Source organism: Bufo gargarizans, chromosome 9, assembly GCF_014858855.1.
Source record: "Bufo gargarizans isolate SCDJY-AF-19 chromosome 9, ASM1485885v1, whole genome shotgun sequence".
NCBI classification, from domain to species: Eukaryota; Metazoa; Chordata; class Amphibia; order Anura; family Bufonidae; genus Bufo; species Bufo gargarizans.
Window position 1 is genome coordinate 177875974 of NC_058088.1, and position 16169 is coordinate 177892142.

A 16169-nucleotide genomic window follows, 5' to 3' on the forward strand; every position below is an offset into this window, starting at 1 on the left:
AGAGCAACGGTGATGCCCTCATTGCACCAAAGGCCTAATTTGCATATTTAGAAAAAGTATCATAACCTGGGAACGGAGCCTCGGATCAACAAAAGAAAAACTGCATTTTAATCAGAGGGTTAGGGAGGTCGTTGGTGACAGATTACCTTTAGGGTACATGCACACATTCAGGATTCATGTTCGGAGAATCCGCACTGAAATCCGCAGGTGTTCGCAGGCAAATCCGTATCAATTGGTGAGAATTTGTATGTGGATTTGGTGCAGGTCAAAATCCGCATTGTGTGCATTGAGAATTTCAAAGTCTCATAGAAAACAATGTACATGACCTACGGTGCGGATTTTCCGCACGCAATCCTGATCGTGTGCATCCACCATGATGAAATATTTCTCACAGCTCCCTGTTTAGGCAAGAACCATACTTATATAACAGGGATGCCCAACCTGCCCCCCCTCCCCCAGCTGTTGCAAAACTACAACTCCCAACATGCCTGGACAGCCTACAGCTATTAGGGCATGCTGGGAGTTGTAGTTTTGCAACAGCTGGGAGGCCCCAGGTTGAGCATCGCTGTTATATAAGGTGCCCACCATTCCACCTCTCGTTTTTCAGACACCCTTTGGACAATTAAACCAGTGAACCGATTTTCGTCATTTTTCCTTGGCGCCCGTTTTCGTACATCTCCTATACAAAAACACTGGTTCTGGCTTCAGAAACTTCCAGTGATTGATGCAGTCAGCTCTGGGGAAAGTTGTGACCATACATTCACATAGTACACACCCACATACGACAGAGGGGTGGACCCCCTATTCATATGCCTTATAGGGCATCACGTAAAAAAGGAAAGGTTTGGAGAGAGTTAAAACTTTTTACTGTCGCTGCATTTTCTACATTAGAGGTCCCCGAGAGGCCACGCCGCAGCTCTAATGCGGATGTAATGCAGTAACCAAGAGGTTATGTCCAATTCCTGGAACAGCCAGATACAAAAAACATCTAAATGGACCACTAGGAACCGTACTTACGGACACTCGGCTTCCCGTCTGGGATCTGATCTTGTTAATGATCTCCATATGTAACGCTGGGGTTGACAGCGATCATTCTAGAAGCTGGGAGAAATAGAAATTCAATGGTTCCTCAAGATCCATCACATGGAAAGAAGAGGGACTCAAGGAAGACACTAGAAGAAGAATAAAATGAGACGTGTCCTCATCTTGAGGTTAAGAGAGAACAAGTTAGAAACCGCTGGGTGGTCGTTGTCAGCTATGAAGGTCATGGTTGGCCCATCCGGTGAATCCAGGTTGGTCAAGCAAAGCTGGTTTAGCAAGGGTTACATAAGCCAGAAAGAGGATCAAACGTCAAGAACCTTGCAGAAGATCCATGTGAAGATGATCTGAGGTGGAGAGGGTGGGGCTGCAGGTAAAGGGAGACCCAGGTGAAAGGCAGAAATCAGCATGGAGGTTCCTGCCCGAGTCAGGTTGCCAAGTGACAGTTTTATTGTGGATCCCCTGTGTCTGACGATGTGCAACGGCTCCACCAGCGTCATTTCATACAGAAAGCAAAGGGTGCAAAGACCCAGTATACTGACTCATACATTTGCTCCCATCATCAGGCAGCTCAGTGGTGAAGACCGCCGTCATCCACTGCTTTCAATAAAGGGTAAAATCTGCAAGGAAGCTACACGATCATGTTGATTCCATACATAGACCCCAGTGAGCGGCCACAGACGAGCAATATGTCCAGCCAAGCTGCAACTACACGATGCCATCACATTCCAGCTGGTCAATCAGCTGATTCCTGCAGGTCCAGCTCCGTTGACCACCCAGAATGACGTTTCCCCTTTAGAGGCCATAGGTAGCATTACATGGCGGTCATCCAAACAATGGTCAGCCTTATCCATCGAAGCAAGGAATGCTTTGCCTGGTCTGCTTAAAGGGCATCTGTCAGCAGTTTTGTACCTATGACACTGGCTCACCTGTTACATGTGCACTTGGCAGCTGAAGACATCTGTGTTGGTCCCATGTTCATATGTGGCCACATTGCTGAGCTAAGTCATGTTTTAATATATGCAAATGAGCCTCTAGGAGCAACGGGGGCGTTACCGTTACACCTAGAGGCTCTGCTCTCTCTGCAACTGCTGCACTTTGACAGGTCCAGGCAGTGTTAATGTGATCACATCTGGGGCGCAGCAGTTACAGAGAGAGCAGAGCCTCTAGGTGTAATGCTATAGCCCCACTCTCTGTTTAGCTGCAGTTTCCTGTGGTGTCCGCGCCAAGAATGGACATTTTTAGTGCGGTCTGAAAAACAACATGTATTAAAAAAAAACAAAAAAAAAAAACACCCCGTCCATGGACTGCCATTGAAAACAATGGGAAGAGGTTTCAGCGTGGAGTCTCTGCCATGTAAACATACCCCTATGTACGTATTCCCATAAGTATTTATACTCCCAGACCTCCTCCTCCTTAGGTGCCGTGAATATAGAGGCTCCTGCCTTATACATCCCAAAAAATAAAATAAAATAGGGGTTCACAATGCACCCCTGGGAGCAGCAGAATACATTGACACATGATGAACTATCCTGTCAAATATTAGTCGTGACTAGGATGGAAAATCGCATTGTGCAGCTCCTGTTCGTCACTTGCTCACAGTAAGACGCGGGCAGGACCTGTAAACGTTTCTCCCCCGGGACGCTATAACCCTGGCTCTATTTACAGCAATCAGCGTGCAAATAGGCGCAGTGATCGCTCCCCGTAACAAAGGGACGCACTGGGAGCCTCGTTAATGACGTCTTATGTGGCACCGGTGGCTGCACAGCATAATGCAGGTCTACCGTTAACCCTTTGTGCAGTTCCGCATGATGCAACGGATGAAGCACGAATTTCCTTCAGATTTGCATCTTCCTAGCACATCATACATGGTACCTGTCGATCATTCACAGCAGAGATGTAATAAGCAAGCACGGGGGCCCCCAAAACATGGAACGGGGGTCACGCACCATCAGCGGGGGCTTGCTCCATGTGTCCTACTTTTTCCGGAATCCGTAGCCATCCTTGACTGCGCGTCATCCCATTGTAGAGGTGGACCCCCTTATATACAGGAGGACATGTATACAGAAAAGCTTGGTTTGTCGCAGTTTTTGGAGGTGCCAGATTGTGGGCACAATGGCTGGAACCATACGGGCGATATTTTGTCTGAATGAGGCAAAAATAGGTATAGCAAAACTCAAGATGGGCCCCACCACGATCTATGTATGTATGTATTCCTATTTTAAACCAAAATTTGGATTATTTTTTATAAAACAGGTGTATTAGTAAACTGTGGTTTTCTCAGCTGCATGTAATCCACCACTAGGGGGTGCTAACTGCCATATGTCATAATCTGTACGCACTGAGCTCCCCCTGGTGGCTGCTGCAGGTGAGCACTTTGGCATGTCAGTGCCAATCACCTCCATAGGAGTTGCATGCCCTGCCTTTACGGTAGGTACACCACTGGTCATCAACCCCCCAGGAGTTGATATCGGAGACTCAGGTCTGCTAACCCACATGTATAGCTCATTACAGACCACAGTATCACAGGGGCCCACTCCAGACGTCCGTGCGTTAAATATGGATCCACATATAAAGTGGAATCCCCCCACAGTACTATGACCCTGTAAAAAATAAAAAAGAACCTTCGATCCTAGCAGTAGAGTGGGTCATACTGCTAGGTATTTGGACCTCAGGAAATAGGATGTCCACAGTCATTCCCGAGCTTTCCCTTTAAGAGTGGAAGCAGCTGCAGAAAATTCCCCATATTGATCTGGACCTCCAGTTACGGCTATAAAAACTTAACATGGAGACGTTCGTCAGGACACAACAGGTTTCCATAGATCAGACATTGCGTGTAATTCCATGAAACACCTGAGGGGGAGCTAAAGCGATAGACAAGAGGAGCAGGAGCTATGCATTTCTAAGAAGCCCGGGTGACTCTGTGACAAAACGACAGTCCTGTTCCTGCTATATATGGCTGATGTGCTCAGCGCACAGAATATTGGGAGGAAAATAAATAAGGAACACATATATATATATATATATATATATATATATATATACACACACACACACCCGCAATATATAAGAATCCTTTATTAACAAATGCATTGGTTGTTACATTTCCCTTCATGGTATTTCAGTGGTCTGAACACAGAGAGGGGGAAATAACAGCGATATCCTAATGCTGCCTATTAATTCACTAGGGACCCACGTCATCTGTGGGGCACAATTATTTTCAATCGATGGGAACGTCATTAGAGGGAATGTTGCCAGGAAATTCACCGTTACAACCGGCACATTGTCTTGTAGGGCTAGCTCAGCCGAATGTAATGATACTATTCACTGAACGATCATCCGGAAAAGGTGCTTTTAAATTTTTAATCCACAGTGAAAGGAGACGTTAAGTGCACTGAGGGCGGGCCCAAGACACTCTGTGCACCCTGGCTCGTCCTGCTTCCTCTGCCAGCCCCTCCCTCTCTTTGCGACGCGAGATGATTATGCAAGAACCTGGTCCAAGTCAATCAAGACGGAAAGGGAGAGGCTGCAAGAGGAGCCAAAGTGCACAGAGCGGTTTGGGTCGGCCCTCAGTGCACTTAACTGCTCAATTGCATATAGATTAAAAGTCCTTTCTTCCAGAATGAAACGGATCGAAAAGGTGGCATTAGAGTCCGCTGAGCTTGTCCCGTCTTCCATGCATTTTAATACCTAATCAATAACGTATATATTGATATGTATTATACAATAACCAATGTGCTATCCCTGTCCAATAACTGCACGGGGGCTTCTATCAGGGTCCATAAGCATCATAAACAGTCATCTGAGGGGAAATGCAGATCTTTGTCTCCGCAAAGAAAAATCTTAAATCTGCACCGTTCATAACACAGTTCAGCCACCAGGTGGCGGTATTTATCAGCTGTAGGCAGGAAGAGTATTATAATGGGCAGGAATAGAACCCATGATGTGCAGTTCTGCTGTCATATCAGGGGGGCAGAAACGGTTGCAGTTGATATCAGTCACATAAAAAGGGTCCAGTAACCAGCGCAGGTCTTCACTGTGACTTCTTTTTCGGACTCCGACTTTTCCACATGATATACGTTATAAAGACACCTGAGAGAAGAGATACAGACATGTCATTGCTGTGTATATGGAGCCGCATATACGGAGGAATGTCCGTCGATCTGTTCGTAATGGAACACTGACTTTATGTAAACAGGACACAATGTAATGGAGCACAGCTGGGGGCTGCCCTGTGACCAGTCCCAATAGTTGGCCACGAGCCGGAGTAACGCCTGACCGTTGGCTGCCTCCAGCTGTTGTGCAACTACAATTCCCAGGATGCCTACTCTCAGAACGGCCCCAGAAGTGAATGGAGCACGCTAGAGGTTGTAGTTGTACAACGGTGGAGTGCTGCTGACCCCTGATCTCATGTGTAGAGGGGTGTCCCAACGGCAGATGTCAGTGGAAGTATAAGGGTGGGGCAGTTGGACTTCAACATGTACAATCCTTCCCCCCCAGGCAGCTGCTTTCTCCCCTCTCCCCATTCAGAGCACATGTATGGGGTGGTCAGAAGGCAGGGTTTCTGGCCAACAGCACTGCCTGCCTTAAACTAGGAGGCCCGGCGAGCCACAGCACCGAGGCCCGGCGAGCCACAGCACCGAGGCCCGGCGAGCCACAGCACCGAGGCCCGGCGAGCCACAGCACCGAGGCCCGGCGAGCCGCTCCTTCCTATACGAACCTGTTTGATTATTTAGCGGTAGGCAAGCAACGTGAAAATGATTTAAAGGGGGTCTCTCATTACTTTATCTATATGCAAATTAATGAGCCAAAGGCGCTGTCCCAAGGGCTAACAGTCCTTCCACTTCCATCTGAGCTTCGCTTGTCCCTTCTGCATCTTTCCTTCAGCTCTCTAAGGGCTCATGCACACAAACGTATTTTCTTTCCACTTTCGGGTTTTTTTTTGCAGACCGTATGCGGAACCATTCACTTCAATGGGTCCGCAAAAACAACAGAAGGTACTCCATTGTGCATTCCGTTTCTGTATTTCCGTTCTGCAAAAAAGTAGTGCATGTCCTATAGTTGTCTGCAAATCACGGTCCGAGGCTCTATTCAAGTCAAGCGGTCCGCAAAAAATACAGAACACATCCATGTCATCCGTAATTTGCGGATCCATACTGTAGAAATGCTATGCCCAGCTCATATTGCTCATGTGTTTGGCGATTAATAAGTTATTGTTTATGATCCGCAAAAAACGGATCGCATACAGGAACGTTTTGTGGAATAACGGAACGGAAGAGGACTTAAAAGGGAGAGAAAAAAAAACTCAAATACGAAACGGATCCTTAAAAAAATGGACCGCAAAACAACAACGGTCGTGTGCATGAGCCCTAAGTCAGCAAGCCTCTAGAAGATATCCTGCGCAGGCGCACTGCTGGACCCGTTTTGCACCTGTGCGGTCAGTAACCCTCTATTGGCAGCGGTGTCATCGGGTTCACTGCATATGCACAACAGGCCTGTGTACTGACTGCACAGGCACGCAACAAGTCCAGCAGTGCGTCTGCGCAGGATTTCCTCTAGTAATGTCGACAGCCAAAAGGAGCGGCTAGAAGATGCAGAGGAGACGAACGAGGCCCAGTGTAGATGGGTGTCTATGGACTGTTATCTGTGGGCACCGCCCCTTTGGCTCTTTTCACCTGATTTGCATACAGTGAATGTCACCTGCAGGGCATCGGGAATTGTTTAATACGTGAAAAGGCGTTAACAGGCTCCCTTAGGCGCCAACAGTAAATGTATAGTCACCCTGGTAACCTGGGGTCCGGCTAGCCCTGGCATACGACGTGACTCACCCATGAGGAGGAGGAGAATAAGCCCCGCCAACAGGGGCAGCAGCACAGCGTACTCGCGGGGAAGGAAGAAGGAATGAATCACATGGTCGCTGTCAATGAACGGCTGGAAAGAGAGAAGAGGAGGCGGCATTAACAAGTGAACGGCTCCCTGCACCGATGGGTGACATCACAGCGCAGGTGCCCATGCTTATGGGGGTGTCGTGACCCCAGGTGTCCAGGGAAAGAAGGATCGGCCATGTTGGGTTTCTGGAAGATAAGTGCTACTGGTTGGCATCAGCTTATTCTCTTGACCCCATTGAAAACACGCGCACACTTGGCCGAGCAGGTCTACGGGGTCGTCAGGCAACAAGTAGTTAAGTGTTTTGGGCAAATATATTGGTTTTTCCCATATTTTTGTCACCCACTGTTTATAAAGGGCACCCTACTCTGCCGGCATGTGGCACTCTGCTCGCACTTCCGCAGCATATCCTCTCTATAGACTCTGTGGTTCGATTCTACATTTTTCAAGATCTCCGCTTCCTGTCGGTGAATGGGGAAATTCCTATTTTATATCCACAGGTTGAAAACCCGCCTCAGCTGAATGCACTCCTATGTGGACATACTGCAGCAAACGCGTATTACAGGGAATTCACGTATCACGTACAATATTAGTGAATGAGATTTAACCCCTTATTTTTTTCCCCCAGTTTTCGCCACTCCATGTTTAAGCAGCCATCCTTTTTTTTTTTTTTCATTGACAGGGGAACCAGGTTTATGCAGGAGAAAAGTACATCTGAAATACATTGTAAATTGTATACATTTTTTTTGCTTTGCAAATAAAGAAAAAGCGATTTTTGATACCATGCCAGTATTGCGGACTGCGATATATGGGCACCGGCCGTATCACTTGAATGGGTCTGCAATACAGAAGATACGGAGCGGAGTCACGGAGCGGAAGCAGCACAGAGCGCTTCTGTGGCAATTCGGTCCGTAACTCCGCACCACCAAAAAATTTAAAGCGCAGTTTATTTTTTTTGCAGTGCAGATAAATCGCGGACTCATTAAAGTTAAATATGTCTGCATCCGTCAGCACAGGCCACGCGGACAGGGACGGCATACGTTTGTGTGCATGGGCCCTTAATAAACTCACTGTCCTGGGGCCCCTTTAGGTCCCTACGGCTGACTGCAGAGGGCTTTCCCAGACTCCGATAAGATCATTGGGACTCAATCAGAGCGGTAAATCTGGGATCATGCTGACGTCATAGACTGGTTTTAAGGAGTTGCTCCCGGCCGCTCGCCAAGCACAGCGCCGTACATTGTATAGTGGCTGTGCTTGGTATTGCAGCTCAGCTCTATTCACTCCAATGGGGCAGAGCTGCAATTATGCCCGAGACCGATGATGTCACATGGCCAAGAAAGAAGCCGCCGCGGCGCTCACGGAGCACCGGCGTCTTCTCACAGCTAATCAGCTGGGGTCCTGTCTGTCGGACCCCCGTCAATCTGATATTTATTACCTATTCTGAGGATAGGTCGTCAGTATGTATTACCGGATAACCCTTTTAAGTGTTTTAATAAAAACACTCATGCCCTATCCCTCCTAGTGCTCGGCCATCTCCTTCAGTCCGGCAGATGTGAATGAAGCAGTCGTCATGCATGTGCACGACTTTGGGGACCCCTTTTCTCGGGATTGTGACCGCTGCAGCCAATCACTGACCTCAGAAGTATACGGCACAACACCAGCGATTGGCTGCAGCGGTCATGAGAACAGGTGGATCGGAGACGGAAAATCGGTATGTAACGGGTTAAACTCAATGGCCATGCTTGACGGATAATATCTTCACCAGGGGCATGGGGGGCTTCCTGCTACGATGTCACATCCACTGAGGCGTCAAGTCACATGACCACGGCAGCCAATCATGGCATGGCACTGCAACTTCACTCACGCTGACGTCCAATGGAGTCTAACGATGGACGTTGTGGTGCGTTCGCTCGATCTGCGCATCCCTACGGCCAGAACTGTAGGAAAAGCAGAATGCTGGGAGTTGTAGTGCATAAAAAGGAGGAGTCCTGTCTGAGCATGCTCAGCCTAACAGCATGCTGGGACTTGTAGTACATGTGACTAAATAAGTATCCATTCTTCTGCCCACTGTAGCATGCTGGGAGTTGTAGTGCATAAACTGCTGGGTATCCACAGACTGTCTGGGCACGCTGGGACGTGTAGTTCTACCCAGCCCAAGGGTGCAGGGGCTCCTTGGGTCCCGCACAGCGCTGTGAGTGCAGGACTTACCAGGCAGATGACCCATACAGTGTAATACAGGAAGAGCGCAGAGCTAAACGCCACCAGCCCGGCCCCGGCCAAGCGGTCACTCCCGGTCGCCTGCAACAAAACACAGACGATTACCGATAACCGTATAATAGAGCACGTCCCGTACTCCATCACCCCGCTCCCCGGCTTACCATGCTGAGACGTCACTCACTCCCCATACTTCCGGGTTACTACGCTAGCCAATCAAAAGACGCGCTTAGCGCAAAGGCTCTTGGAGATTGTAGTTCTGTCCTCCGCGCGTATGTGACGCAGAGGCTTGGAACGAACCAAAATGATGTCAGGCGGGGGGAGGGTTTGTGTATAGTAACATAGGTTGGGAAAAATCAGTATGTGCTCCGTACTTTATCTATAGTGACATATGTCTACTACATGTGAAAGCCTGTGGCCTTTTTTTTTTTTTTTTTTTTACTTTTAATAGCTATTTTTTCTGGTTATACAATTGTTATGTCCTAAAATAGAAGGAAAAACCAAAGCTCCGCCCCCAACTTTAACCACGCCCATATGTTGTCAGTACCCTCCAATAGTGACATCCGCAGTGACAGTCACAACACCCCCATAACTGTGTCATCCGCAGTGCCCCCATAACAGTGACAGTCACAACACCCCCATAACTGTGTCATCCGCAGTGCCCCTATAACAGTGACAGTCACAACACCCCCATAACTGTGTCATCCGCAGTGCCCCCATAACAGTGACTGTCACAACACCCCCATAACTGTGTCATCCGCAGTGCCCCCATAACAGTGACAGTCACAACACCCCCATAACTGTGTCATCCGCAGTGCCCCCATAACAGTGACAGTCACAACACCCCCATAACTGTGTCATCCGCAGTGCCCCCATAACAGTGACAGTCACAACACCCCCATAACTGTGTCATCCGCAGTGCCCCCATAACAGTGACAATCACAACACCCCCATAACTGTGCCATCCGCAGTGCCCCATAACACTGACAGTCACAACACCCCCATAACTGTGTCATCCGCAGTGCCCCCATAACAGTGACAGTCACAACACCCCCATAACTGTGTCATCCGCAGTGCCCCCATAACAGTGACAGTCACAACACCCCCATAACTGTGTCATCCGCAGTGCCCCCATAACAGTGACAGTCACAACACCCCCATTACTGTGTCATCCGCAGTGCTCCCATAACAGTGACAGTCACAACACCCCCATAACTGTGTCATCCGCAGTGCCCCCATACTGTGACAGTCACAACACCCCCATAACTGTGTCATCCGCAGTGCAGCTACAACAGTGACAGTCACAACACCCCCATTACTGTGTCATCCACAGTGCCCCCATAACAGTGACAGTCACAACACCCCCATTACTGTGTCATCCGCAGTGCTCCCATAACAGTGACAGTCACAACACCCCCATAACTGTGTCATCCGCAGTGCCCCCATAACAGTGACAGTCACAACACCCCCATTACTGTGTCATCCACAGTGCCCCCATAACAGTGACAGTCACAACACCCCCATTACTGTGTCATCCGCAGTGCTCCCATAACAGTGACAGTCACAACACCCCCATAACTGTGTCATCCGCAGTGCCCCCATACTGTGACAGTCACAACACCCCCATAACTGTGTCATCCGCAGTGCCCCCATAATAGTGACAGTCACAACGTCTTGTAACAGTTTCATCCAGAATGTCCTATGGAGTATACTAATCATAACACTTCCAGCGTCCCCATAACAGTGTCATTTACAAAACCTCCATACACAGTGCCCCCGCAACAGTGACAGTCACAGTGCACTGTAATAGTGTCATCCACATCCAGAGATGCGGTGCGGAACGGAAGCACGGAACGGAACCCCACGGAAGCACTATGGAGTGCTTCCGTGGGGTTCTGTTCCGTGCTTCCGTTCCGCAAAAAAAATAGAACTTGTTCAATCTTTTTGCGGAATGGACAGATCGCGGACCCCATTCAAGTGAATGGGTCCACGATCCGCATGCGGCTGCCCCACGGTTGGTGCCCGTGCATTGCAGACCGCAATTTGCGGTCCGCAGCACGGGCCCGGCCAGCACACGGTGGTGTGCAAGAGGCCTTAGGCCTCATGCACACGACCGTTGTGTGTTTTGCGGTCTGCAAATTGCGGATCCGCAAAACACGGATGGCGTCCGTATGGAACGGCACGGACAGCCATTGATATAACTGCCTATTCTTGTCCGCAAAACGGACAAGAATAGGACAGGTTATATTTTTTTTGCGGACCACGGAACTGAGCAACGGATGCGGAGTGCTGTCCGCATCTTTTGCGGCCCCATTGAAGTGAATGGGTCCGCATCCAAGCCGCAAAAACTGTGGCTCGGATGCGGACCAAAACAACGGTCGTGTGCATGAGGCGTTACAAAGATATGCGGGTACCACCCTGGGCCAGCTTGCTGATGGTTTCCAGGTAGTAAAAAAAGTGATATTTTTTATAATGCGGAGTAAATACAAACTAAAAAGTGAGTGAAAACAGCAGCAAAGATAACGAGAATACACCGTAAAGACTAGATTTAATATTTTCCAATTTAAGTAAAAAAATATGTGACCCCCTCAGTGACAACGTGACTCTAGACTGATGACTGATATTAGGGGGAAGTTCTCTCTCGTGCAGTTTTCGTCACTAAACCCTATTAGTCCACGCACTTCCAAAATAAAGGCTAAAAATAGGAAAAAGTGCAAAAAATGTTGTTGCCTAGCAACACGAGTGGAGGGAGATGGTGGGGGTGATGGTATTATTAGGCATGTCCTGTAGCATTGCTGAATCAGTATGGAAATAAGCATTACGTTTCATTCTACTATTTGGCACATTTTAGGTTAAGCATTTTTTTTTCTTTTGCCAAGTAGTAAATTCATTTTTGGTCAAATAGAAGCCCTAACGCTGGGTTCACACCTGAGCGTTCTGAAACGAGCGCTCTGTATGCGCGATTGTACGGGCGTTTACAATCGCGCATAGAGAGACAGGGGTGCACACATTGTCGCGCGTTCCCGAATATCTATGTGCGGGAACGCGCGACAAACGCCCAAAAAAAAGCTCAAGCACTTGTTTGAGCGTCGGGCGTTTTACAGCGCGATCGTACGCGCTGTAAAACGCCCAGGTGAGAACCATTCCCATAGGGAAGCATTGGTTTCTCCTTGTTGAGCGTTTTACAGCGCGTAGGAACGCGCTGTAAAACGCTCAGGTGTGAACTTAGGGTAAAGGAGTGAGGTGTACTAATAAGATATGCAGGGCCTGCGCAGTGTAATATCCATTCACTACTTATGGGACTTCCAAAAATAGCTGAGTGATCACGCTCGGATCAGAAGTCCCATAGCAGTGAATGGAGAGCGAGCCGCGCAAGCATGCCCACTATGGTGGGTAATGGAGGGTGGCCGCCCATGCACAGCTTGCTCTCCTTTCACTTTGGGGCCCCGTTCTGAAGTCAGGAGCAGGTCGCAGAGGTGGGATATTGATATGCCATAAACGTCCCAGATGAGAATACCCCTCCAGGGTCCCTGAGTGTCAGATGCCATGGTAAATGATGATCAGACATGTTAGATTCAACATGTCCAATCGTTTATTGTGGAGGGAGATAACCGGCTGATTTTATTTCAGAGGTGACTTGCGGCAAAACTTCTTCCCCTTCCACGACACGTAAACCAGTTTTAAAAAAGGGGGTGCGGTGTCAAGAGGGCAGGCAGGCAGGACCCGTCTCATTTATTATTTTCGACACCAGTTTTTGGCGTAGAAAATTATCTAAATCTACGCCAGCAAGGGGCGCTGGCGTAGATTTAAGACACTGGATGCGCCTAAGCCCGACGCCTTTACATAACTTAGGCACATCAAGCGCCAGCGCAGGATTATCAAGACCGGCATCTAAAACACCAGTATTAGGCCTCATGCACTCAACAGTATTTTTTTGCGGTCCGCAAAACGGGGTTCTGTTGTTCCGTAATCCGTGTCCGTTTTTGTTTCCGTGTGTCTTCCTTTATTTTTGGAGGATCTCCAGACATGAAGGAAAGTAAAAAAAAATCTAAGTCAAGTTTGCCATGCAAATGATAGGGAAAAAAACGGACGTGGATGACAATCTTGTGTGCCTCTGTGTTTTTTCACAGACCCATTGACTTGAATGGGTCCGCAAACCGTTGTCGGTGAAAAAAATAGGACAGGTCATATTTTTTTCACGGACTGGAAACACGGATAACGGACGCGGATGACAAACGGTGCATTATCCGAGTTTTCCACGGACCCATTGAAAGTCAATGGGTCCGCAGAAAATCACAGAAAATGGAACAACGGACACGGGACACAACAACACAGCTTCCTCTGCGCCATCATTGCTGACTCTGAAATCTTGTGCCGACCAGTGTACATTCGGCGCATGTACCGAACTCAGGCCACTTGCAGACGAGCGTGTCCGGATTAGGTCCGGATGCGTTGCGAATGCGTTCAGTGAAAAATGCGATTTTGCAGGCATCGCAATCGCGTTCAGTTTTTATTGTGCGGGTGCAATGCGATTTAATGCGTTTTGCACGCATGCTCCATTCACTTCTATGGGGCCAGCGTTGCGTGAAAATTGCAGAATATAGAACATACTGCGATTTTCACGCAACGCAGGAGTGATGCGTAAAAACCAACGCACACGTATAGAGCCCCATTAAAATAAATGGGTCCGGATTCCGTGCGGGCGCAATGCGTTTTTCATCACGCATTGCACCCGCGCACAATACTCGCTCGTGTGAAAGGGGCCTTACCCTAAGTTCACACCTGAGCGTTTTACAGCGCGTTCCTACGCGCTGTAAAACGCTCAACAAGGAGAAACCAATGCTTCCCTATGGGAATGGTTCTCACCTGGGCGTTTTACAGCGCGTACAATCACGCTGTAAAACGCCCGAAGCTCAAACAAGTTCTTGAGCTTTTTTGGGGCGTTTTGTCGCGCGTTCCCGTACATAGATATTCGGGAACGCGCGACAATGTGTGTTCGCCTGTCTCTGTATGCGCGATTGTAAACGCCGGTACAATCATCATCAGAACGCTCAGGTGTGAACCCAGGGTTAGACAGATTGACTCAGGCGCAAGATTTAAGGGGCAGCAGCGATGGTGCAGGGTTAGCCTGGCCGTTTCAATCAACCATGAGGGGGAAGCACTGGGCGGCAATGCTGTGTGAAAACATCCAGCGCTGGGTAGGGCAGCCATTATTTCTCCTCTCTAGTGGTGACGGCCCTGATCAGGTTCCTGTTTTGGTGAATGTGAGTGTCAAATCCTGATTTTAACGAACGTATGGAGAACTAGTGTTGTCACTCCCTGTTTGTAGCTGCTGTTGCTAGGCAACGCTCCGCTGCTTGGCAAATGGCAGGGCCAGAAAGTGATTCATTGAAGGGAATCATTTTGAATGGAAAATTCTAGTTGTTAGTGGAGTTCCCCTTAAAAATTTTTGGTAAAGGAGATTAATAACAGAACAGGCACGGTCAGGTACAGTGCACACAGAAAGATACCTGCAGTTTATTCTCCTGTCACAGTATACATGATGGGGAAGATTTGTCAAAACTGGTGTAAAGGAAAATAGGTTTAGTTGCCCATAGCAACCAATCATATTCCACCTTTCATTTTCCAAAGGAGCTGTGAAAAATGAAAGCTGGAATCTGATTGGTTGCTATGGGCAATTCAGCCAGTTCTACTTTACACCAGTTTTGATAAATTTCCCCACATATTTTGGGGATTTTTCAGTTCCAGACGCAGCTTTCTAATAGTAGGTCTACAGTCACAACCTGACCATTATGTGTATTTCTGGTCACGCAGGCTGTGTGATTGTCGCCTGTCATCTCGTTACACCGCACCTATTCATCTTACTTCCCTGTAATTTTAGAAAAATTTCACAAGTTCCCTTTATGAGGAAGTCAAAAATAAACATGAAAGAGGCTTTTTTCTTTAGACGTGTCACAAGATTTGGGGCTCGGAAGAGACAATATGAGGAGCGTGACGCCCAGGGACATGTATAAACAGCTCCTTTAGTTTGACACCTGATTGTTTATACATGTTCATGGTCACCTGTGCCCAAAATAGTCCCGAAATCAAATTTTAACCTAATTTTGACACTAAGGGGCCTGGCGTGGCCTAAGAAAAGGAAACAAAAGGTTATGTGTGGAAACCTAGCTTAGTTGCCCATAGCAACCAATCAGATTCCACCTTTCATTTTCCAAAAGAGGTCTGAAAAATGAAAGATGGAATCTGATTGGTTGCTAAGTCGCTTTTCTCTTTCCGATGTGTATTCACCGCTACAGAGAAAATCTACAGCAGAATTTGACCCTCGGTGTGGATTTTAATTAAAGGGGTTGTCAAGAATTAGAAATACATGGCTGTCTACAGGTTGTGTCTGGAATTGCAGCTGGGCTCCATTGGAGTCAATGGAGCTGAGCTGCAATACCGCATACAACCTGTGGATAGGGGTGTTGCTGTTTTTGGAAGAAAGCAGTCATGTTTTTTAAATCCTGGACTTAAAGGGGTTGTATCATCTCATATATTAGGGACGTATCGCTAGAATATACCCCCAATGTCTGATAGGTGTGGGTCCCACCTCTCTATCTCTAGAATGGAGCCCGCAAAGTGACGGAGAGTGGACCACTAATGTGTGGCCTTCCTCCATTCATTTCTAGTGCCGAAAATAGCTGCACTTGTCTCATTGAAATCAATGGGAAGCACACTGCGCAAGTGCTGCCACCACTCCATTCACTTCTGTAGGGTTTACGGAAATAGCCAAGCCAGCGCTCGACTATTTTCGGCAGTCCCATAGAAATGAATGGAGGGCGGCTGCGCATGCGCGGTGCACCCTCTTTCACTTTGTGGGCTCCGTTCTAAGGATAGGTACAGGTCCCAGAGGTGGAGCCCACACCTGTCAGACATTGGGGGCATATCCTGGCAATATCCCCACAATGTATGAAATGATACAACCCCTTTAAGTACACAGCATGCCAATTTACGCTGCAAATTTCCAGCGCGGATTTCACTCTTTGCGATGC

The 16169-nt window shown here is 48.1% G+C and overlaps 2 protein-coding genes across 3 annotated transcripts in view; one reads left to right on the forward strand and one right to left on the reverse strand.

Annotated features, from left to right (window-relative positions):
- LOC122946334 overlaps nucleotides 1-16169 on the forward strand; it is a 33169-nt gene that overhangs the window by 7895 nt on the left and 9105 nt on the right. The window lies entirely within an intron of this gene.
- On the reverse strand, nucleotides 4099-9363 carry DPM2 (dolichyl-phosphate mannosyltransferase subunit 2, regulatory). 2 transcript variants are annotated; one of them, XM_044305892.1, is made up of 4 exons: nucleotides 9303-9363; nucleotides 9133-9222; nucleotides 6867-6969; nucleotides 4099-5130 (listed from the first exon to the last, which is right to left on the reverse strand). In XM_044305892.1, the coding sequence occupies exons 1-4, from the start codon at nucleotides 9303-9305 to the stop codon at nucleotides 5072-5074; spliced, it is 255 nt and encodes an 84-aa protein (XP_044161827.1). In that variant the 5' UTR covers nucleotides 9306-9363; the 3' UTR covers nucleotides 4099-5071. The 2 variants fall into 2 exon arrangements, with proteins under 2 accessions (XP_044161827.1, XP_044161826.1); XM_044305891.1 differs by lacking the exon at nucleotides 9303-9363 and having other exon boundaries at nucleotides 9133-9296.

Excerpts from the sequence above, each read along its gene's own strand:
- DPM2 (XM_044305891.1), bottom strand. The coding sequence starts at position 9,282 with ATGGAGTACGGGACGTGCTCTATTATACGGTTATCGGTAATCGTCTGT. Across the intron at positions 6,970-9,132 it reads CTGTATGGGTCATCTGCCTG|CCGTTCATTGACAGCGACCA; the intron begins GTAAGTCCTGCA and ends CTCTCTTTCCAG. Across the intron at positions 5,131-6,866 it reads TATTCTCCTCCTCCTCATGG|GTGTCTTTATAACGTATATC; the intron begins GTGAGTCACGTC and ends CTCTTCTCTCAG.